Consider the following 23,340-nt stretch of genomic DNA (forward strand, 5'->3'; position numbering starts at 1 on the left):
TAAATTGAATAAAAACCTTTACCGGTCGAGTTGAGGAACCGGTCGACTCCAGGGCACTTTACTGAGGCAGGAAAGGTTCTCACTGAAAATGGTCTTAATTTTCAAAGTTAAATATGAGACCTCCCCGGTGTAATAATTTTAAACGTAAACAAAACCAATTTATCTCGTACGATAAACCATTTTCCACAAAATCTAGAAACTTTAATAATATTTATAGTGAACATAATACACAGAAACCAGTTAAAATTTTGTCTGATGGAATTTTGTGAATTTGAGCCTAGAACTTTTGAAGATAAATATTTGAGATGTGTGGGAAAATTGCGTGAAAATTTGGGAAAATTTCGCTTTAAGTGTTGTATGACCGGATTGAGAAGCGCAGAGAAATGGAATTCGTGCTCTCACCCACCGTCATCTAGCTCTGACGCGTCAGTCTTGCGGCGTCCGCCCCGACGACAACACGCTTTGCTGAAGACCCTGAATTTACTGAAGTTTCCTCGTGATTTAGCGTACAATCTCAGTGGCAATTAATAGTACCGGTGGGAGTGAAATACTTTCCACGGAGAAAATTAATCTACTTTGTTTACCTCTCAATGGTAAAAAATAAATAAATAAAATCCACAGAGAGATAAAATGCGAGTGAGATTGTTGCAGGAGTAGCTGGTGGGGTAGAAAAGACGTTCGGATTCCTCGTCTTTTGAACTCTTGTGCAAATGAGAAAAAGTGTTGTGCTTTTTTTGTATAATACACCCGCAGAATGAAAATTAGTGAGCGCTAGTTTGTAGCCAGAGTGGATAAGTGGGTGAGGGGTTGAGAGTGTGTTTACTGAAAATATTCAAGCTACCCCTCTTCAAATTGCCCAGCTTCTAGTGGCCTGAGATTTTGCTTGAGGGTGCTTTTAATTGTGCTTCTGGTGGCGGAAGGTGTGTAATTATACTCGCCTAGCAGTGAAAGGATTAGAAGTGGCACAGGTTGACTAGGTTGTGCTTGGGATTTACTGAGACGGGGAGATGAAACAGAATTTAGGAGCTTTTGTCCTGGGACTGTGGCTGATGTGGGGTCGCTTAGTGGGTGGACAGACGACCGTCGCGGCGTCAGTGAATCCAACCACTTGCCACACCGGCGACCGTCTGGCCGTCTACAGGGTCGTCTTGCACACCTACTGGACGCGGGATCTCTTTCCCAAGCACTTCCCAGACTGGCGGCCGCCAGCGCAGTGGACAATAACCATAGGTAAGTCATAGCATCATTTTTTCCCCGCAAACCTTTAACAGATATTCCATTGTTGTTTATACCTTTTCAACAACAATAGGGCTTTGTAGCAATTCGGGTGGTTGAAATTTGAGGATTAGGATTAGAGCGTTAATACCTTTATTTCAACAATCCTTTGTATTTGGGAATGTACTACTTCGCCTAAGTGCTTTACGTTGTACTTAAAATTAGTTGCAGCTTAAAAAGTAGCAAAGAACCGGGAACCATTCTTATTTCACTGATAACACTGCCATACCAACATAGAAGCATATTCTATTTATTATATGAGAAATCATTTTGATAAACGGTTCAAAATGAATGAAACGAATGTGAAGAAAAAATTTCAACCTTTGTAGGGTAAGTGTACCAAATTCCGGCCAGCTTGCAATTTCGGACACCTTTTTTGTTCCCAGAATTTCCATGAACTTTTAGATTTTACGTACACTAGAGATTATACAATGCAAAAGAATAACAAAAAATGTTGCTTCTTCAAACGAGATGACGTGAAAAATATATTGAAAGAATTCCCAAAGGACAAGGAACTAAGAGAATGAAGGTGGCCGAATCAGGGCACCAAAGCTATGCCTATATTTTTATTCATTTTAAAATGTATTAAGAATGATTTTAGAGTGACGGTAAACTCTTTACAACAGGGACATAACGTTTCCTATGTTTCCAATATGTTTTTAGCGTGCCGAAAAAATTTTAGAGTTTATTCGGTGTTTTCTATCATTGTGGAATGAATTAGCAAAAAGTACAACTACAAAATAAAAGTTAATTTAATATAGAATGGGCAACCGAAAACCCCAAATTGGCAACCTACGTAGTTTCGGAGATATCTCGTGGAATGTCTACGAAAACAGGAAAAAATTTACACTAAAACTGGTCGCATTTCTCAAAGCTAATGTCACCCCCCTGCTTTACAAGGTTCCAAGCAACACTCTTACAAAAGAAAGAATAAAAAAATCAATTTGTATTTAAAATATTACATTTCAAACTTGAGATTTTGACGCTTGTATGCAACTATTCCGAAATTTGGCACACTTACCCTACTTTCTAATAGTTTCCAACAGCTTGCAAAGCTCAAAAATTTAAAGATCTTGATGTCATTTTATTCTTTCAATTTTGACCTGTGTTAGGGTGCAATAATGTGGTAATTTTGAACACAATCTTATTTTGAATTTTGAGATTTCATTACCGTTTCAGGTGGCTAAAACGAAAAGACACCACCTAGAAGTACTCTTCCTTTTCTATTTGCCCATCAGAAAATTGGAAGATGTCTCAGAATTCAAAATTAGAATCTGCTCGAAATTACCTTTTTGCTCCCTACTACTGGACGAAAGATGAGTGAAAACCTTCATGCACTGTCTTCATTCCTTCCAATATTTTCTACAATTTCATCTTGAGAGAGTTGTATGATTTTATTTTGACGGAAAATTATTTTCACTCCAAAAGAAAATAATCAAATCGACAATAATTCAGTCTCACTTTATTCTTTTCCTCTGCTTGAGGGCACTGTTTTCTCCCGCGAGTGGCGCTGACAACTGTTCTCAAATTTCTTATTATCAACTTGGTCGAAAAGTTGTACACCTTTTTTAATTTACACGGAAAGAAGGACATTAAATTGTTTATAAATGCTGGTGAATTCCTACTGGGGACTTTCAAAATGCTCGTAAAACATAGGGTAACGTGTGGTATTTCAGGACACTTTTTACCACTTTCAAATTTCAGACAGCTTAATGACTTCTCAATTTTTTTTCTTTGTTGATACAAATATTTATGTTCCTTATTCTATCCAGAATAATGCCCAACGCAGAATAACTTTTGTTTTGTAAACATGTTTTTGACATTTCAGTGAGAATGAATGAAATTTAGATCTTTTCATCTCGCTCTCTCTCATAGGAAATTTTGAAAACATGTTTACAAACAAAAGTTATTTTGCGTTGGTCATAAGGCATAACGCACAATAAATTTTGTTTTGTAAACATGTTTTTGACATTTCAATGAGAGTGAGCTAGATCTAGATCTAGTCATCTCGCTCATTCTTATAGGAAATTTTAAAAATATGTTTACAAACAAAAGTTGTTGTGCACTGGGCATAATGCCCAACGCAAAATAACTTGTTTTGTAAACAAGTTTTTGACATTTCAATGAGAGTGAGTGAGATCTAAATCTTGTCATCTCGCTCACTCTCATGGGCAGTTTCGAAAACATGTTTACAAAACAAAAGTTATTGTGCGTTATGCCCAACACACAATAAATTTTGTTTTGTAAATATGTTTTTGACATTTCAATGAGAGTGAATGAAACAGAAATCTGGTCATCTCGTTCTCTCTTATAGGCAACTTTGAAAACATGTTTACAAACAAAAGTTATTATGCGTTGATCATTAGGCAGAACATTCTTACCGACAAATGTTAAAAATGCATAATTTTTTATTCAAAATAGCAAAAAATGTAAAGAAGTAAGAATGGTGTATTTTTGGGACAATTAGGTATTTCGGGACAGACATAAGTCGCTATTATGCAAATAAATTTCACTGAGCTTGACTATTTACCTTTAGAAGGTCTAAACTTCACTCTATCATAAAAAATTTGTTTAAATTTCACTTGTAAAGTGACTTAAATTGGAAAAAACTAAGCACTGTTTGTGTTACATCTGCAAAATTGACCACACTGAAGGTTTTGTAAAAAGTGGAATGTGACACTCATAATTCACGCGTACACTTTAAATTTAATAAAATTTCAGAATTTTTATATTTGTCTGCTACGTAAAGAGCTAAAAATTCATATAGAACTTAAAAATAATAAGAAAACAAATATTTATGGGATTTTTGATGTGTCCAGAAATATCCATATTATGTCCCGAAAAGCACCTTGTCCAGAAATACCACACGTTACCCTAATCCACAAAAAAGTTTGTAAAAAATTGGAATTTCAAACAAACTTTGTAACATGATCACTTTATGATTTTTTTGTTCTTTTATAAACATTTGTTCATAAATGTACACCGAAAAATTTTCGTATAATTTTGTCATTTGTTCGTAAAGTTTTGCCACACTAACAAAAATGTACAATTTTTCGTAAAAGAACGAAAATGTTTGTCAAAGTTATGATATTACAAACAATGTGAAAAGAGTACAAACTTTTACGAATTTTTATGTGAGTTATACGATTTACCTGCATCTTCGTATGTACCCAGTGGGAATTCACAAATATTTACGAACACTTTTACGAAACGTGTGTATTTTCAGTGTTTTTCACTGAAGTATTAACAGGGCTACAAAAGAAAGTTACACCTTTGAAGATAATTTTGCAGTAATTTAGGGATATAAATCGACGGCTCCATTCCATACTATGCTAAGTCGACTTAGCCTTTTTTTACTCCGAGAGATATGTTGTTCCTGGGACCGAGATCTACAACTGGTAAAAATTTGATGGTTATCCGACGTCCGGGTAACGAGATATAGGGTCGAATGAACAGAACACCTCTTCGACAGGGAACCTCTATTGAAACTTTTTATTAAAATGTTGAAATTTATTTAATGTATCTAATAAAATGTAAGTAATATGGCGTTTTTTTCATTAATCTACGTTTTTCGATAAGGATAAGTGTTCAAATTTCGTATTCTAAATGGTACAGAGTAGGGTGTCAATAGGTCCTGACATGAGTACTTAAAGTGTCAATAGGTGTTCCCTTCACCCTATTCCATTTTTTCTAAAAAAAATTACACAGGCATCATAGGAAATCGCCAACTTCAAATGGCTCTCCTGAAATGTTGTCATTCTGAGATAGCATATGAAATGGAAGCGTCGAAATTATTAATTTGTTGTTTAAGGTTAATTGCGTCCACCCCCTAAACATTATACGCCACTTACACTATAACATATAATAGGTAACATTTCTTATTCTATCTAAAAAACATCAGTCTGTGCGTAAATTTTGCAACACGAAAGAGGAGCAACAGTGATTTGTGGGGATTAAGCATTAATCCATTATAAGCCTTGACCAAGGGTCAATTTTGGATCGATGGTCAATGGGAAAATGACTCATCCTTATAAAGAGAACCGTTGAACCGGGATATGTAATAAATGAAGCAATCACAAGAAAACATCCTAAAGATCAAATGGCTTCATAAACTTAAATATTCAACCTTTTTGTAATTTAAAGAGTTTTTTCTTTACTTTCTTTAAATTAAATCTTCCCACCTTAATCTTTTATTTTTCTCTTGGCGTTTTAATATCACCGGCATTTACTGTAGTTTTTAACAATTTTTTAACCGCAGCACCGACTATAGGCTGACATTAACTGAAGATCACTTCTAACTTTAACTTTGGCCACTTTAAGCTTTGATTCTTCAGTAAATTTTGAAATTTAACCCTTCCTGATCTAGGAGACTTCTAGAGAATTTCTCTAAATGTTATTGAAAAATGCCAGAAGTGGCTGGGGTAGTTTCACGCATACAATATTTTCGAAAATAAATATTTTTATAGAGAAATAATTTAATTATTCAGGAAGTTTCCTGTATATTTTCATATAGGCAATTCTCAAGGCTAGGACGGGCGAAAGAAAAAACTCTTTTTTAAAGAGTTAAAGTGTAAAAGTGCATCTATGATGCAATAATTTCGTAGCTCATGAATTTACCTAGAAAAATTAAATGGACATATAAATATTTTCTAATCTAAAAAATATCAATTTTAAGTGAGCAATAACGTTAATTTATTACAACATAAACTAGGATGCATCATTCGAGAATTTGCATAGTTCATTAGTCTTCTCTGATAGATTATTTGGTCACGTCGAAAAAAGAATCAGTGAATTACTTATAAATTTTCCTTCTACACCTTTATTATTGTACCTGGTTATTAACCGGAAATAATCAGAAAAACGTTTTAAAAAAAAAGTAACAAGAATTTCCCATTACTTATGCAATCTTTAATGATAGCGTCTCATGCTGTGTTAAAGAAGAACTTGATGATTCTATATTGATTGATATTTTCCAAAAGAAAAGACGTATTTCGATATACAAGAGTGTTTCAGGGTATTTACAATAGGCTTTCAATACAATAAAAAATTCTTTACACTAATTGGAATTGATTTAGTTTGTATTCTTCTTAAGGTAAAGTGCCCTCGAGTCGACCGGTTCCCCGACTCGACCGGTGGTCAAATATTTGAATGTTTGATGGTGAATTTCTATAAAATTGTCACTGATTCGTATTTATTTATGGAATAATTGACCTACTAATGTTAGATCATGCGCCAAATTAGTGCAAATATAAATAAATTGAATAAATAACTCTACCGGTCGAATTGAGGAACCGGTCGACTTGACGGCACTTTACCTTACTACAACTGATACTTGACTGCTCGAACTCAAAGAGAGAGCAGTTAATCGACTTTTTTTCAACTTGTTACTATTCTAGAGCTTAAACGGTAAAAGATATCAAGTTCCGGTCTTCGATGTTCTCCAATAAAAAACAATATCTCCAGACGTTTTTTTTCTTTTCTCTTCACCGCCCCCATCTCTGTGCATAGCTATGCATCCCCTAATGGGTCCCGATCAAAATCCCGCAAGCCAAAATCCCGAATGGGCCAAAATCCCGAAAGCCAAAATCCCGAATTCTTAAAAGTGTCACAGCTACTCCCGCGATTTCACTCGCGCTTGCTGGAGGCAAAGGGAAATCTTCTGTGTCTTGGAAAATTATTCTAAACATTTTCCTCCATATAATTTCATCCCTTTCAGGATTTTAAAAATTCGGGATTTTGGCTTTCGGGATTTTGGCTTTCGGGATTTTGGCCTTTTCGGGATTTTGGCGTTCGGGATTTTGGCTTTCGGGATTTTGGCTTTCGGGATTATGGCTGTCACCGCCCCTAATATACCTATATAACCTAAAACAATCGCCATCTTAAATTTTTGAAGGAAAGAGTTTTTACTACTTTAGAGGGTAAATTTTTCAACCGATTTGATTGAATTTGGGTTTATTGGAAAGGTCTTCGGATTTTCAACCCATTGCATTGGTCGCAATCGGTAGTGAATCGGTTAAGTACCCGTAAATGACCAATCTCTTTCAAATATTCTTTTTTCTATCCGGAAGCTTGTTACCCATTTAAGACCCATATAAGGGGTCTTCGGGGAACCCTACCATAAGTCGACCCAAGGATCATTATTATGATTCTTATTTTCTCCCACTCCCCACCATCTCCTCTGAAACCATTTTTTTGGTTTTTCTCGAAAATACATCACTATTTGTTTTATTTTTAGGTATGTTTTGGAGGTGGTCCAGGTGGACATTTCGTCCAAACATACCTATGACATAAAAAATCGGCATCTTAAATTTTTGAAGGAAAAAATTTTTACTACTTAGAGGGTCTATATTTCATCCGATTTGGTTAAATTTGGATTTTTTGCAAAGGTTTTGAAATTTCCAACCCGATTGCATCGGTCGAAATCGGTAATGAATTGGTGAAGTACCGATACATACGATTCATTCATCGGTTAATTACCGATACGGTAAGAGATACGAACTTGCGATCTTCGTAGGACCATGCTAATTCACGGAGAGCTCTATCTTGTGAGTTCGAGCATTCCACAAATGTTGGAACGCTTTGCCATCTCATTTATCAAGGAACGGTCTTCCTAGTTGTGTTTAGTAAACTTTCACAGCTCAACAAATACGTTAGATTCATTAAGATTGGGTTTAAATTATATTTTAAAAGACATTATAACATATGAAAAAGGGTCTTTTGGTGTAACAGCACTTCTTTTTGGAGCTTTCAATTTTAAACACAATTTCTTCCATACTGAGAAAAAAAAGAGGTTGCGATTAACTTTTTTCCTCATAACTTTAACACTTTTTAGGTGTAAAAATACATCAACATTTATTAATGTTAATTTTACACCTTTTTAAGGATAAAATTAAAATGAAAAAGGGTAACTTTAACCCCCAATACACCTAAAAAGGGTAATATTTACTCTGATTTTGGATCTATACTTCAGGATATAATTAACATTTCCGGAATGTTATTTCAACTTTTTCGGATTTCTCTCAATCAGTGCAAGAAAAGCTACTTATTAACTACAAGGCTAAATCAGGGGCCTATCAAGCCTAATGAAGCTATTTTTCACTTTTCCTTGTAAAAATTTTGCAGCTATTGCACCGCGACTTAAACAAATTTGCTTGTAGTTCTTGTATAATTTTGGCGAACATTATGAAATATGTATTTTTTGATAGCTTTCAATGCACAATTTCGAAATATATCAGACTGATAAGTCAATTCTCTTTAGGAAAAAACTTGCCAATAGTCTTCAGTGTCTCTATGCAAAAACGTATGGAAAAATGAAATGTCGAGATGCCCCTAGCTAAATAGTTAAAATCGGTGAAGAAATGAATCCAAGAACTGAATTTAATCAAAAAACAGTTTCTGAGTTTTAAAATGAGTGGGACATCGGTGCTATCTTCGTTCTTAAAATGCTTAATGTTTTTTTTAAGAGTTTTTTAATATAAATATTAAGAATTTGTTTCGTCCTTCAGTGTAGAGAAACTATGATTTTTCAATTGACGAAAGTAACTGCAATATTTAGACGAGTTTATTTTGGAACATCAAAATTTTTCCAACGTTTCCAACTTTTATTTTTCACACAAATCTTTGCAATCAAACTTTATTCACATGTTAATATTAAATTACTTAATTTCATAAAATATTTCAGGCCTTTCGTGTTACTATTTCAGAGAAAACAACGGGATGAACGGATAAAATATTTCATGAAATTAAATATTTAATTATTTGTAAATAATCCTTCAACAATTTATATTATTTACTCCCAGGAGCTATTTCAAATGGAACAATAGCTCATAAATTTTCTATTTTGTGCTAAAATGAAGTTAAATAAAAAAAGTTTCATATTTTTATGAAAGCTTCCTAACATGTTTGAAAATTTTTAGTATAATCATCTTCATATAGGGCTAACAGAAGTTCTTCATATGATTTGCTTTAATATCAAAGTTGAATTATAGTTGAAAGCAAATAAAGTAATATTAGCACACATCCGCAGACGTTTGCCTTCTCATTTGAATTGAAGTAGAGATGAGGATGGCCTTATGTCAAACATTTCATCCCATTAATATCAATTTTATTGCAACGATACCAACCCCGTGAATAAATCTCCATTGCAAATGAATCAAATACACTCAAATGTACTCTTTTTCCACGCCATTTTCCACCTTTAATGTCTCTCTCATCCGCATATTCGCGCTTCTGTGAATTGATGAATTACGTAAATTTAATTTTCCCAGAGTGTTGTTGGAATCATTCAATGGAGTGTGCCTGATATAGTCAGGGGAGTGCTTTTGTGTGTGCGTGTGATACACGTGAAAAGAAAGGCAAATGTCTCGTTATTATAGTGAGCTTAATTCTATTAATAAATCCCCGTGGGATTGGAATTGGGAGATTGAACCGTATTTGAGTGCCTAAAAGGGAGAATCAATTTACTTCACTGTCATATATTGTTGGAATATTTATGAATTTGATTGATGGGGTTGTTTTGTTTGTCAAAGGGGTGGATTTTTAATTTTGGGCCACTCTTATCGATGGACGTCGCTGAGTATTTAGAAGAGAAGTGAGCAGACCCTTTTGGTTTCACTGGAGAGTCGAAAACAAAAGGTTTGTGCTTTTGACAGATTTCTCTATAAGTTTTATTTTCACTATTGATTCTGCAACTGACAAGCTTTATATCAAGACGTTTAATCAATTGTTAGGAAACCGCCAACAATATTCCAGCTCAAAATTCTAACTCAGTACTGTTGGACTAACATAAATCAGAAACAATGTTGATTGAAGGAGTAGAATTTAGGATTTAATACGTCGAATAATGCAGGAATTCATGAGATGGAAATGCATGACATTTTTATGAAAAGGCGTGGCTTAGATTTCCAAAGAGGCGTTATTGGACTTTTGAGATGAGTTTCATGTTTCAAGCAACATTCTCTTCTAAAGTTATAGCCAATAAATTTGAAATTTTACTGCTCGAACTCTGCTTTTTTTCCAACTTTTCACTGCTATGAAATTTAAACGGTAAAAAATATCAACTTCCGGTCTTCGGTGACTCCCAATAAGAAAAAAAGAAGAATGACAAAGAACAACCATCTTCTCCAAAAGCATGTTTTTTTGGTTTTCTAAAAATTGACCAAACCTTTGTCAATGATTTTCGGACATATTAGCGGAAAATTCGCCATTTTGAATTAATGAAGGTCTCTAAGTTAAACCAGGTGAGCTCATTTTTAATCGACTTGGATACAATATCGCAAAGATATTGATATTTCTTATCAGCTATTATCATTCTCAATCAGTGATGAATTGTTCAAGTAATCGATTCATTTTTCTCGAATATTCATTATTAATTGCGGGTAAGCATGTTACTAATGAGGAGACCATTCCAAAATGCACCACACTTCTTAGCTAATTTTATAATTCGGAAATGATTTTCGATTTTTAGGACTGTGTAGATGTCAAGTGACGTCCGGCCAATGAAATAAAATTCAAAGAGGAAAAGAAGAAGGTTTTCGATTTCTCAATGTATTTCATCGTTAATGAACCAGTATACACACAAAAACATCTAGAAATATAATTCACGGAGAGCTCTATCTCGTGACATCCAGTATTCCACAAAGGTGGGAACGCTTTGACATCTCTTTTAAATGCAAAATGATGAAAAAGAATTCAGTTAAATAAGTTGTTAGATTGTAAGGGACAAGATAAGATAAGATTTTGCCAGGGGTCAGTTCTCCATTTCGGATATTCCGATGCATCCAGGCCACCAATTGGGCCCCTTATGCTTCCCCACTCCTATTCTATCTTATCCCCCGATACGGGTAGCTGCTCTATATCACAGCTCTGTGGACAATCAGTGCCGTTACTATATCACAGCATCCCTTCTCGGTGTGTGTTTGGGATCAGTGACAGCGAATATTTGTATCGATTGAAGTACCACTTTCACATCGAAACTCGTTCTCGTACCAGCCTCTATTGTTTAGGCGGTTCACTTTTTTTGCCAATATGCACCATTGACATTACTATTCATTCATTCACTGGACGAATTCAAAGCCGATATGGCATGAGAAATCTTTTTCTGCTGCTGCTCAGCTTTGAACTCCAGACCTCGCAGTCATAGAGCTACTACTCTATCCACTGACCCACTCGAGGCTTGTAAGGGACAAACCAACAGTCCATTCTAGTAACTATAATAATTGGGAGAGTGGCCTGCTTATGCATCGACTGGTGTGGGTTCCAGACTGTTGCGAGCTTCCGCATCACATCCTAACTGAGATTATATGATCGATTAACTCTAACACAATCGTCTTCTCCACCACCAGAGGCGCTGGCCTAGGAACGAGACATTCTTACCATCCACAAGTAGATCTTGAAAAATTCGAAAATCTATTTGAAGATTCAAAAAAAGAGACTTTCTTACTTCTTGATAATTCCACAAGGTAGCTGATGTACATCCTGTTAGAATTTCGAAGTGCTCAAGTGTCAAAATGTTTCGGTCTTCACATTGTGTGAGGAAAACAACAGAACAACGACGTTTACTGTTCTTGTCCCAGGTTTTAATCACTCCATAATCACTGAGTAACTTTTGCCAGCTTTTTAGTGTGATATTTGATAAATTTTCCCCACCATGTTCGAAAATGTAGCATGAAAATTCGAAATTGAATTTGAATTCTTCAAATATATCAACGACTTTTTGTACAAATAAAGTTCCATTTACCTTTTATCCAAGACACTATTGGAGAATCAAAATCTACTTGTGTTTGGGCTCATTGCGTCTCGAATATTCAGGTTGCCTTAACAGAGCATTTGTATTGCTGTTAGGCGGGAAATTTGGCTGCTACAAGATAATACTTAAAATAGATATATTGATGTCGATCAATTGCTATGTATTTTGGACTATTCTATCATTTTCATTTCATCTATAATAATTTGAACTCAGTAAATTATTGTTTTTTAAATACAAAAAAAAAATCTGTCTTTTAGTATTCTTGACCCACGTAACCCCTTTGAGAACTGGATATGTGAGTAATGTTATGGGCAATGTACCTGTAAATGTAGTTATGCGGGAAGTTTTCGACATAAAATGACTTTTGAAAATATAAAATTTTATCATAATAATAAATTATTATAGGGAAATGTGCTGTATATTGTTATGATTGTGGTACAAGAGTAGAAAGGGTAATTCATTATAACTTTCGATTTAAGAGAAGTCGAGATGATCCCCTAGGCCCAGAAAAACACATTGATTTTTCTTGAAGATTTTTATAGATGCTCTTTAATTTCCTGAAATAGTGGGAAGGAATTCACCAAAAAGCACCCATTGGGTGGATTACTTTATTATATCGGTCACTTTATTAGCCAGGTGAAAAGAAAAAGATATCTTTGCAGTCTTCAGCAGTGTCATCGTCCTTCCTAAATGTTCTAAAAGTTCTAAACTTCCGTTCTTCCGGGACGCTCTAATACTCTTTACCTCTATTATCACCCCCTCCCAGCGGGCTCTCAATTGCATCTCTGCGTCTTCCTCGGAATTTGGGAGAAACATCTTAGTTACAGAATGCTCTTTTTTGCCCTTATCAGGGGGCCATAGAATCAGCCACTTAACACTTTCGTCTCTTTTGGGACTCTCAGTACCCAAAGGAATATATAGGGGAAGGTACTCTCCCTTCGAACGTTCATGCATTCGAATAATGTGAATTTTTTAGTTTTCCCAAGAGATTTACACATTTTTATTAAATATTAGTTGGCTTATCATCGATTGTTGATAACTCCGTGATAATTTAGTGTAAATCTCTTACGAAAAACAAAAGAAATTCACATTATTCGAAGGCATGAACGTTCGAAGGGAGAGCACTTTCCCCTACTCTGAAAAAAATATCTTGTCAAATTAACAAGATAAGTTTGTAAAAAGGATGTTTCTTCCATACAGAATATGGAAAAGTTTTGTCAAATCGGCAGCCAACTGGATCTTGTTAAAAGTTTGTCAAAAGAGTGTTTTTCTATATATAAAATGCAAGAAAAAGTTTTGTCAAATTGGTAAATAACATTCTTTTGACAAAATTTCAACAAAATTCGTTTAACAAAATATTTTTTTTCAGAGTAGGGGAAAGTGCTCTCCCTTCGAACGTTCATGCCTTCGAATAATGTGATTTTTTTTTGTTTTTCATAAGGGATTTACTCTAAATTATCACAGAATTATCTACAATTGATGATAAGCCAACTAATATTTAATAGAAATGTGTTGAATCTCTTAGTAAAACTAAAAGAAAATTCACATTATTCGAAGGCATGAACGTTCGAAGGGAGAGCACTTTCCCCTATATATCTGGTAAAAAATTTTATGACTATTTAAAATCGCTATGGGATTTCTTTAAAAAAAATGCCAATTGACTAAACGTTCAGAAAATTAAGTCGGTTAAAATTATATGGGATCTCATGTGAAAATAGATGACCACAATCGGGAGGACTAAGTAGCTAGACAAGAAGTAGAGCAGTCTACTGAAGAAGGGAGAAGTAGTTAGATTTGAGGACTGATTTGAACTATCAAAATGGGAAGGTCTTATTCAGTGGCTTACTGAACATTGATCACGTTTTCTTTAGATATCTACGCTTTAGTATTGGAAAAGAATACCTGGTAAACTCCTACAGCCGTATATCCCCTAATCTTGTGCCCTGCTTTTTGTAAACTTCTTTAATTCTAGCACTTAAGAATGGTTCTTACCGATCGGACACAATATATCGGGTAGAGAAGACCATTCTTTAGTGTTAGAATTAAGGAATGGCTTACGAAAATTAGGGGGCAAAAAGTTACCTATATCTACGGTATTAAGAAACAAATTTGGATAGCACCAAATCAAGGTTAAATCAGTATAAATAAACAGAACACAAGATCTCAAAATATCATATAAAAAAAATATGGCAAAACTTGGCTTAAAGCCTTATGCCCTAGACACACTTACGACTTAAGCCGAGAGACGACTTAATGGAAAATGATGGAAATGTAGTTTAACCATTATTTCTAATACGCTAAGCCGTCTCTCGGCTAATCCTCAGGTGTGTCAAGGCCCTTAGACTACGTATTTAACAAATTATAATGCATTTTTCTTAACTGGACTCTCCCTACTTCACACTTATTTTATATTAACTTTAAAAAGATTAAATTCTGTAAACCAAAGGTGACAAGAAAAATTAAAAAAAAAACATTTTTGCTAAACACTAAAAAGTTTAGCATAAATTAATAAAAAAAACTCTGATAATAGTTATTTTTTAGATATAGATCTATTTCAAAGACTTGAAGCAAATATTTTGTCCTTACACAACAATAACTTTAAGTCATCTTCTTTACCGTTTTCAAATTGAAATACATCCTATTTTTTAACCGATTGAAATTAACTTTTCAAAAACGAATGGAGCATCAGCGAACCTAAAAAAAAATCTAACTATTCAAAGGGGAACACAAATTTCGATGGTCGAAGGAAAAATCTTCCTGAAAAGAATAACCTGTTCCAAAAGCTAAAGAACTGGTAATTTGTATCTGGTTTTAGGTTAATATCTGAATTGGCTCAAATCGATAAACAATATTGTTGATAAAACTTTGCCGAACATTTTAGTGTTAGACTGATAACTTTTAAATTGCTTTTAACACTAATGTGAGTGTTTCCCGAATTATTTTATCATTTAATCTCCCACTTTACTGATATTTAATTTGTTTTTAGAATTATCTATGTATGTTCCTCACTGACCTAATTTCTGTTTTATTGAACATATAATGTGATTGCAATTTAATACTCTTTGAGTATTATGCAAACTTTTAGAAATTATTTAGTCTAATTTCGTACTTTCAACGAATTTCAAATCCCCAAAATTATGGTTCTAAAGTTTCTTAAATCCCAAAATGCAGATATATTGTCAATTGTGTGTCGCATGCAAAATTCAAGAGAGGAATCTAAAGCAGATTTTATCATCAGAATAAGCGAAACTTTTTAATGACATCCCCAACTTTATATGTGATTTGAAATTATTCAGAATAAAATTTCACTACAAAAGCTAAGTTTTTTTTGTTGGTTTTTGATATGATAAATATTGCACTAAGTGTACATGATGGGATAATATGTATGGGAAATGTTTTTAAGCGACATTTTCAATGGTACATGAATTCCATTGTGTTTAACAATTGGTCAGAGTGTCTAGGAGTTTTGAAGGGTGGTTTGACTCGACGACAGACGTGGAAGTGGGTGGTCTTCCGTCTGGATGGGAAAATTGACACAGACAGGAGCCAGGATATTCTCCCCATTGTTTTCCCCAAAAACTTCACTGAGAAGTGAAAAGCACGATTCTATATTGCACCACTTTCACATAACATTGTCTACAGTCTACATCAAACAATTTTTTTTTTCACGTGGCTCATGTGCAAATTTTGCAATTTGTTCCGAGAATGAAATGCAACAAATGATTTAATTTTGAATGTTACAGGATGTGAGATTTTCTATGTTGTCGGTGATCTACTATCTCTTTATTAAAAAAAAATATTTAGGGAAGAAACGGGCTATTCTCTCACCGAATTTCAACTTCAATTTTGAGGATTAAAATGATGATAAGAAAAGTCTCTGTGACCACTGAACTTCCCTTATTTAGTTACTTTATAAAAATATTTTTCAAAGACCTCGTTAAATTTTCTTTCACGAGTTCTTTAAACTAGATGTATACATACACCATTTTAGAAGGTCACAAGATCTTAAATAAAAACCGATTTTAGAAATTTTCTAAATAGAACAAATCATTTGTCCTTAATGGATTCCGGATAAAATCCTGAAAGCTAAAATCATGAAAAGTCAAAGTCCCGAGTGAATTGAAATCCCGAATAGCCAAAATCCCGAAAGTCAAATTCTCAAAAAGCTAAAATCCCAAAAAGTGAAAATCCCAAAATGCCAAATTTCCGAAATCCAAAATCTTGAAAGCCGAAACACCGAAAGACCATAGCCAGAATAGTCAAAATCCTGAAAGCCAAAATCTCAGAAGCTAAAATCTCAAAAAACCAAAATCCAAAATAGGCAAATTCCGAACGCCAAAATCTCGAATTACCAAAATCCTGAAAGTTAAAATTCCGAAAGCCAAAATCCGGAATTGATTGAAATCCCGAATAGCCAAAATCCCGAGAGCCAAAACCCCAAAAGCCGAAAAACCAAAATTCCGAAAGCCTAAAGCCTGAAAGGCAAAATTCCGAAATCTAAAATCCCAAAAACTAAAATCTCAAAAAACCAAAATCGAAAATAGGCAAATCCCGAACGCTAAAATCTCGCATTACCAAAATCTTGATAGTTAAAAGTCCGAATGCCAAAATCCGGAATTGATTGAAATCCCGAATAGCCGAAATCCCGAGAGCCAAAACCCCAAAAGCCGAAAACCAAAATTACGAAAGTCTAAAGCCTGAAAGGCAAAATTCCGAAATCTGAAATTCCAAAAACTAAAATCTCAAAAACCAAAATCGAAAATAGGTAAATCCCGAACGCTAAAATCTCGCATTACCAAAATCTTGATAGTTAAAAGTCCGAATGGCAAAATCCGGAATTGATTGAAATCCCGAATAGCCAAACTCCCGAGAGCCAAAACCCCAGAAACCAAAAAGCCAAAATTCCGAAAGTCTAAACCCTGAGAGGTAAAATCCCGAAAGCCAAAATTCCAAAAGCTAAAATCTCAAAAAAACCAAAATCCAAAATAGGTAAATCCCGAACGCCAAAATCTCTAATTACCAAAATTTTGAAAGTTAAAATTTCGAAAACCAAAATCCGTAATTGATTGAAATCCCGAGTAGCCAAAATCCCGAGAGCCAAAACCCCAAAAGCCAAAAAGCCAAAATTCCGAAAGTGTAAACCCTGAGAGGCAAAATCCCGAAAGCCAAAATTCCGAAGAGCCAAAATCCTGAATAGCTAGAATCCGAAAATGGAATTTTAATGTTCGGGACTTTGGCTTTTTGGGATTTTAGTTTCCTGTATTTCGTCTTTTTGAGATTTTGACTTTCTGACATTTTAGCTTTTGGTATTTTGGCATTCGAAATTATGGCTTTCAGGATTTTGGCTCATTATGAATTTGGGCGTTTTGGGATCTTGACTTTCGAAATTTTGGACTTTCGGAATTTTGACCCATTCTTATGTTCTGTCGGTTTTGTCTCTTTGAAATCTTGGCTTTTCGGGATTTCGGCTTTCAGGACTTTAGCCGGCATCGGTCCTAAATATCCAATCTTAATTCAATTTTTTTACCAAAACCTTGTCCTGATGAGAAATTAAAGTTGTTAAGTCATTTAGCTAAAAGTCTTAAGTTTGAAGCTTATATTACAGACAAAAATTAAAAGAAATAAAACATCACTTTTGCAGAACAAGAGGTTATTTTGATCAAATTTGGAGCTATTTTGATATGATTTAGATACTGAACACAAACTTAAAAAAAAAAGAAATATTCTATTCAATTTAATGCCTTTATCTCCTTTTGAGATGAAAAACGTCCAATGGCCATATTAAATCCTAGCCGAAATATCCCCAACCGCCCCTATAATTTAAATCCGGTATGATATGGCATTTCTCACAAAATTTTCTATTCAAGAGTAGCATTGAAGAAATTTTAATAGTTGAATATTATACTGTGTTTTATTTGTATTTTCCTTGCGGACTTTTTCAAGTGGCTTAGTTTTAAATTACCAGTAATCAGGTATATTAAAAATTTATTTAATATTAATTTACAGACTGTAAAGTAGAAATGAGAACTCTAATAACTATATAAATATTTAAGAAATGATGATTTACTACTATTCGTAATTAAATATGTATATTTTATTAATAATTCATTTTTTTCCTGAATACCAATCAATAAAATTAACATGAAAATATTGATTTTTTGTAGTATCTAATCCTTATGTCCATTAAAATCATCAACCTCGTAACACTTGCAGTTTGAGTTTTGCAAATAATTTTGCAACTGCATTAAACGAAATTTTCCAAGCTTTCTAATTTTCAGCAATTTCAGAACTATTGCAATTACCTAGAAGTAATTCAATTGCAATAATTTTCTAGTGGTTTTATGATAATAATAAGGCATCTACCATTGAATGAATTTTGAGATGGTAATGAGAATTTTGCTTTGAGTTCTGATTGGATGTGAGGAAAACTTCTTGTGTTTAATTATATATTTTCTTTTTCAAAAGAATATAAAAAGAAACTCAACAATTTGTTTTTTTTTTCTTTGAGTTATAGTTGATATTTCATGTGTTTTAAATTTTATTAAAAAATGAGTTCAAAAAAGATATAATTATTTTTCATGTCCCGATTGGTTTTAACACTTGAAAAGGTTTTTTGTTTTCGTATGAAATTAGAGTGGATACCCTGTGTGGTGCCACTTTGAATAAAAGGGTTTTTTTTAATATTACGATATTTTCGAATTATGAAATATATTGCAGTCATTTGGATACCTTTATGAACCACAATTTCCTCATCAGTTCGTTATTCGCGATTAAATTGTTATAAGAAGTAATGTTGATACCTTCCCTCATTTTTGTGGTCTCCTTTAAAGCTCTATAAACTTTCCTCCGCATCCGGAGAAATTATCCAAAAAGTCACTACTTACGATGTCTAGGACTTTCTGCGAAATAATGTGAAGGTTGCCTTAGAGCCTAAAGGCTGATCCTCGAGGATATTTAGCTTGTAAAATTTGGTAGAAAAGATTAATCACTGGATAATTTTTTTTTTGAATCTTTACTGCCAAATTTTATAGATCAAAATTTTTCGAGGATCAATCTGAGGGATTTTGGCTTTCGTGATTTTGGCTTTCCGGATTTTGACCGGGACCTGTTTTAACCACTTTGGCGGGCCTATTTTTCAACCAATTTGCTGAAATTTGGATTTTTTTGAAAGATCTTAAAATTTACAATTCGACTACATCGGACATAGTCGGTCATGAGACGGTATAGTACTCGTATGATTTACTTTTCTCAGATTTACTTTTTTATTTGTTCGAAAGGGGATTTCAGTGACGCAATAAACAAGACCGTTGACTCTTGGGCGGATAGATCCCCGGCTTGTCTCATGGATTCGCTACGTTGGCAAAAAAGGATAATGTATTATTTTAACCGAAAAGGATGCTAGAATATCTCTAAAAATGCACTACAAATCAATATTTTTATTTGTTTTTAACAAAGTTTAATACATTGATCAATTCGAAATATAAGTCAAGCGATCACTTTACTTACAGAATTCCTACTTGGGCGATCGACGATCAGAAAATTCTTCCAACACGAGCATGTTGTAAAAGATTACATTTTAATATGAATGAAGTGTTTCGATAAGATTAATAATAATTTGTTCGAAAGGTTTATACTCATGCTAAAGTATTCTAAAACCTATTTTTCTTAAGCAATTTCTTAATTTGTAATGATTTTTTAAATTCATCAATCAATTTCGGTATCAATCGGTAGTAAAGGTAAAGCTGTATGTATCCGAAAAGCATGCGAAAAAGTTAATACATGGATAGCTCTTTTTCGTGAGTTCGAACACTCCTCAGAGCTGGGACGCTTTGTCAACTTTTTTAAATGGATTTAAACTTACCAAGTTAATGCCCTAGACAAACATACGGCTTAAGTCGAGAGACGACTTAGTGGGAAACTGATGGAAATGTAGTTCAATAATTATTTTGATGGCTCAATTATTTTTAAAATATGAGTAAACCCCTATTTTAAAAGGTGTCCCAATTCGAAGGTGCCCCACTTCCCCTTACGAATGAATTTTACCATACTCTTTCTGATATCGTATACACATTCTTTCAAGCTCAGAATATTCTTAGGTTTAATTTTCTTCTAATTTAAGGAAGTTTTAATTTAATTGGAAGTTTTTCAAATTCCCAACACATAATACATGTGTTTCTGTCTGTAATTAATTACTATCTGTAGTGAAATTTCATAAACTATTACATGTAATGTTTTTGGGATATTTTATGAACCGATTTTAACACTTTCAGGGTAAGTGTGCCAATTTTCGGCATAGTTGCATGCAAGCGCCAAAGTCTCAAGTTTGAAATGTAATATTTTAAATACAAATTGATTTTTTTAATTCTTTCTTTTGTAAGAGTGTTGCTTGGAACCTTGTAAAGAGTTTACCGTCTTTATTTACTCTAAAATCATTCTTAATACATTTTAAAATGAATAAAAATATAGACATAGCTTTGGTGCCCTATTTCGGCCACCTTCATTCTAATAGTTCCTTGCCCTTCGGGAATTCTTCCAATATCTTTTTCACGTCATCTCGTTTGTCGAAGCAACATTTTTGGTTATTCTTTTGCATTGTATAATCTTTAGAGCACGTAAAATCTAAAAGTTCATGGAAATTCGAGGAACAAAAAAGGTGGTCGAAATTGCAAGCTGGCCGGAATTTGGCACACTTACCCTATGTGATTTTCATATAAATTCAGATATTTTTCGTCATTTTCTTCACACTTTTGTGTAAAATTATATTTTTTACTGTTCAAGTCCAATATAATAAATTTTAGATTATTTAGTCGTATTATAACCCCAAAATAATTAAATCGTACTTAAGTCTTTTAAAATAAATTTCCAAAGACATAATGCTTTATTTTGAAATATTAGCCCTAAAGCGATACGGGTAGGGGAGACAGGGGTAGAATTAGCCAGCAAATGAAGCTTTTTTTTCGCGCATGATTTGTGAAAAAATGATAAAGTTTGTCTAATGTTTTTATGTTTCATAAGTAGCATTAAGATATTGGCTGTATAAAACCGTATAGTTCAGAGCTCTCAAATCCTTGGCTTTTTCTAGAGAGGATAATGAAAAAAGTATGACACATTGGCTACACCTGCCCCGGCCTGGGTAGATTTAGCCACTTTCGGGGTGCTATTTGCCACCAGTTTTCCAGACGAAATTTTGAAACTGGAAATACCAAGTGTTATTTCACTTGATCCACTGAAGCCCACTGATGCTAAATATGTAACTTAAACCTAATGAAAAAGACTTTAGCCGATCTTTTTATGACATTTTTGTAATTGCGGCAAAATTGATGAAAATATCCTGAAAAAATCTATTTCACAAATTTTTCATCCGAATGGCAATATTGCTTGGAATATCAATAGTACTTTTTCATCTAACAATTATCCAGGTATTAGTGAAAAATCATTGATAGTTTTATCCGGCCACGGAAGAGTGGCTACAACTGCCCCGAGGGCTGTTTTAGTGTTTTTCATCTTATATAAAAAATTGGATAATTATTATCCAAGTGAAAAATATTTTTTAATTAGGTTTATGAAACCAGAAACGAGGTAAAACTATGAAATCTTGACTACAAACTCAGAAAACCAAATGCTGGTCCAAAAACTGAAACATCAAAACTGCAGTTTTATACCCATTTTATAAAAATGCTTCTAAATTGTAGGATAACAGGATCAGACTTATAAATATTTCTGGGAATATGGGGATGTGTTCCTACTTTCATTAAAAAATACTTTGCTCAAGGTACATTTTAAGGGAACCGAGAAAAATCCACTGTCTACTTCTGCCCCTGGCTAATTGTACCCCGGTCTCCCCTAAGTCTTTAAAAAGTCTTCAGTGAAGAAAAAGATCTCTAGAGTTACACAAGATTGTCCAACAAATGTGGTCGTGGTGGAAAACACCCTCTTCAACTTTGCAAAAAAAAAAAAAAAATGAAAGCGCGTGCTTATAAATGAGCTAAAGGCAAAATCGTATTTTTCCCCCATTCCCTGTTGTTTCGGGGTAAATGCAGACGCTCTTAAAGAAGGGGTGGATGGAAAATAGCTTCACACCCAAGGCTTATTACGGAAATAAATTAACTCAATGCTACCGCAGCACTTGTTTCTACACCATGTGGGATAATGTTTTAATAATAAATTCATACATTCTCCTCGCTATTTACCTTCTCCATCCCTATTATTTCCATCTGCAGAGTGCAGTTTTTCCAGTGTTTCATATTTCATAAGAAAAACTAAAAATGGAACATAATGTTGCACATTGTTAATGGTTTTAAAAAAAAGCCATCGAAATGTGGTTGGAAAATGAGGTGTATTTCTCATGGGAGTCTTTCAGCGGCAAACAATCCCAAGAACCGTATCGTCGGATGATTTCACAGCGAATTTAATAACATTTTTTTCCATGAAAAAAAAATTCCAACAGACTCAAAAGTGAAGATAATGGGGAAAATCCCCTCGACAGGGAACATATTCGAAAATAAATGTCTCAGTGAATCATTTTAACACGCAAAGTCTTGTGTTTCAGGAGAAAAAGTGAAAGGTGAAATGGGAAGAAGAAATGGAAAGTGAATAATAGATATGCTATTTTTGTGAATATTTTCCTCAATGGCCCATAGAGAGATTTCCATTGAATTGTGGGGCGTATAACAAGAGGTTGTTATGCTATTTTGGTTAAATCCAAAAGAAGAACTATATCACAGGAAGGAAAGACTATTTAAATCAATGAATAATATGAAGGAAAAGATTTTAATTTTTATAAATAACTTTGTGTGTTTAGTTAAAATTTCATTATGAAAAAACGAAGGATAAGCCTAGATCAATTTATTGCAGATGAGATTCTTAACATGAGCAAACTCGAATTACATGCAAATTTGATTTGGAGCTGAAGTTGGTAGATACTTACTGTGGTAGATCTTCAGTAATTTTGACTCAAGTTTCTAGTATTTAAATCAAGATATTGTTAGACGAAAAGCCACAATAAGCGTAAAATCTCTGCTGTGGCTTACCCGCAAGCTTATAGTTATACCATGTTAGTATATCCCACAAGAGCGTATCGTGCATCCTGAGGAGGGACAATTCGCTCTTTACTCGGCCAGTCACTCAGTACATGACGAGAACCAAGGCAGTGCAGTGGTGTCTGAAGGTCGTCCTCAGGTCCTCGCACCGCATAAGCCTCGATCTTTCTGATTTTGCTTAACAATATCTAGGAAATGGATAAACTGATAAAAGGATGGTATACAGTATCGACCAAAAGTTTTTTGACAAAGCCAAATTCGAGAAACCGTGGAAAATTA

The 23,340-nt window shown here is 33.9% G+C and overlaps 1 protein-coding gene across 1 annotated transcript in view; it reads left to right on the top strand.

Annotated features, from left to right (window-relative positions):
- Positions 1–213: 213 nt before the first annotated feature.
- The window catches only part of LOC129803309 (spondin-2), a 57,479-nt gene continuing 34,352 nt past the window's right edge, over positions 214–23,340 (top strand). The window contains exon 1 of the mRNA XM_055849762.1: positions 214–1,230. Within this exon, the coding sequence (XP_055705737.1) occupies positions 1,008–1,230 (223 nt within the window). The 5' untranslated portion in view covers positions 214–1,007. The remainder of the gene's footprint in view (positions 1,231–23,340) is intronic.

Source organism: Phlebotomus papatasi, chromosome 2, assembly GCF_024763615.1.
Source record: "Phlebotomus papatasi isolate M1 chromosome 2, Ppap_2.1, whole genome shotgun sequence".
NCBI classification, from domain to species: domain Eukaryota; kingdom Metazoa; phylum Arthropoda; class Insecta; order Diptera; family Psychodidae; genus Phlebotomus; species Phlebotomus papatasi.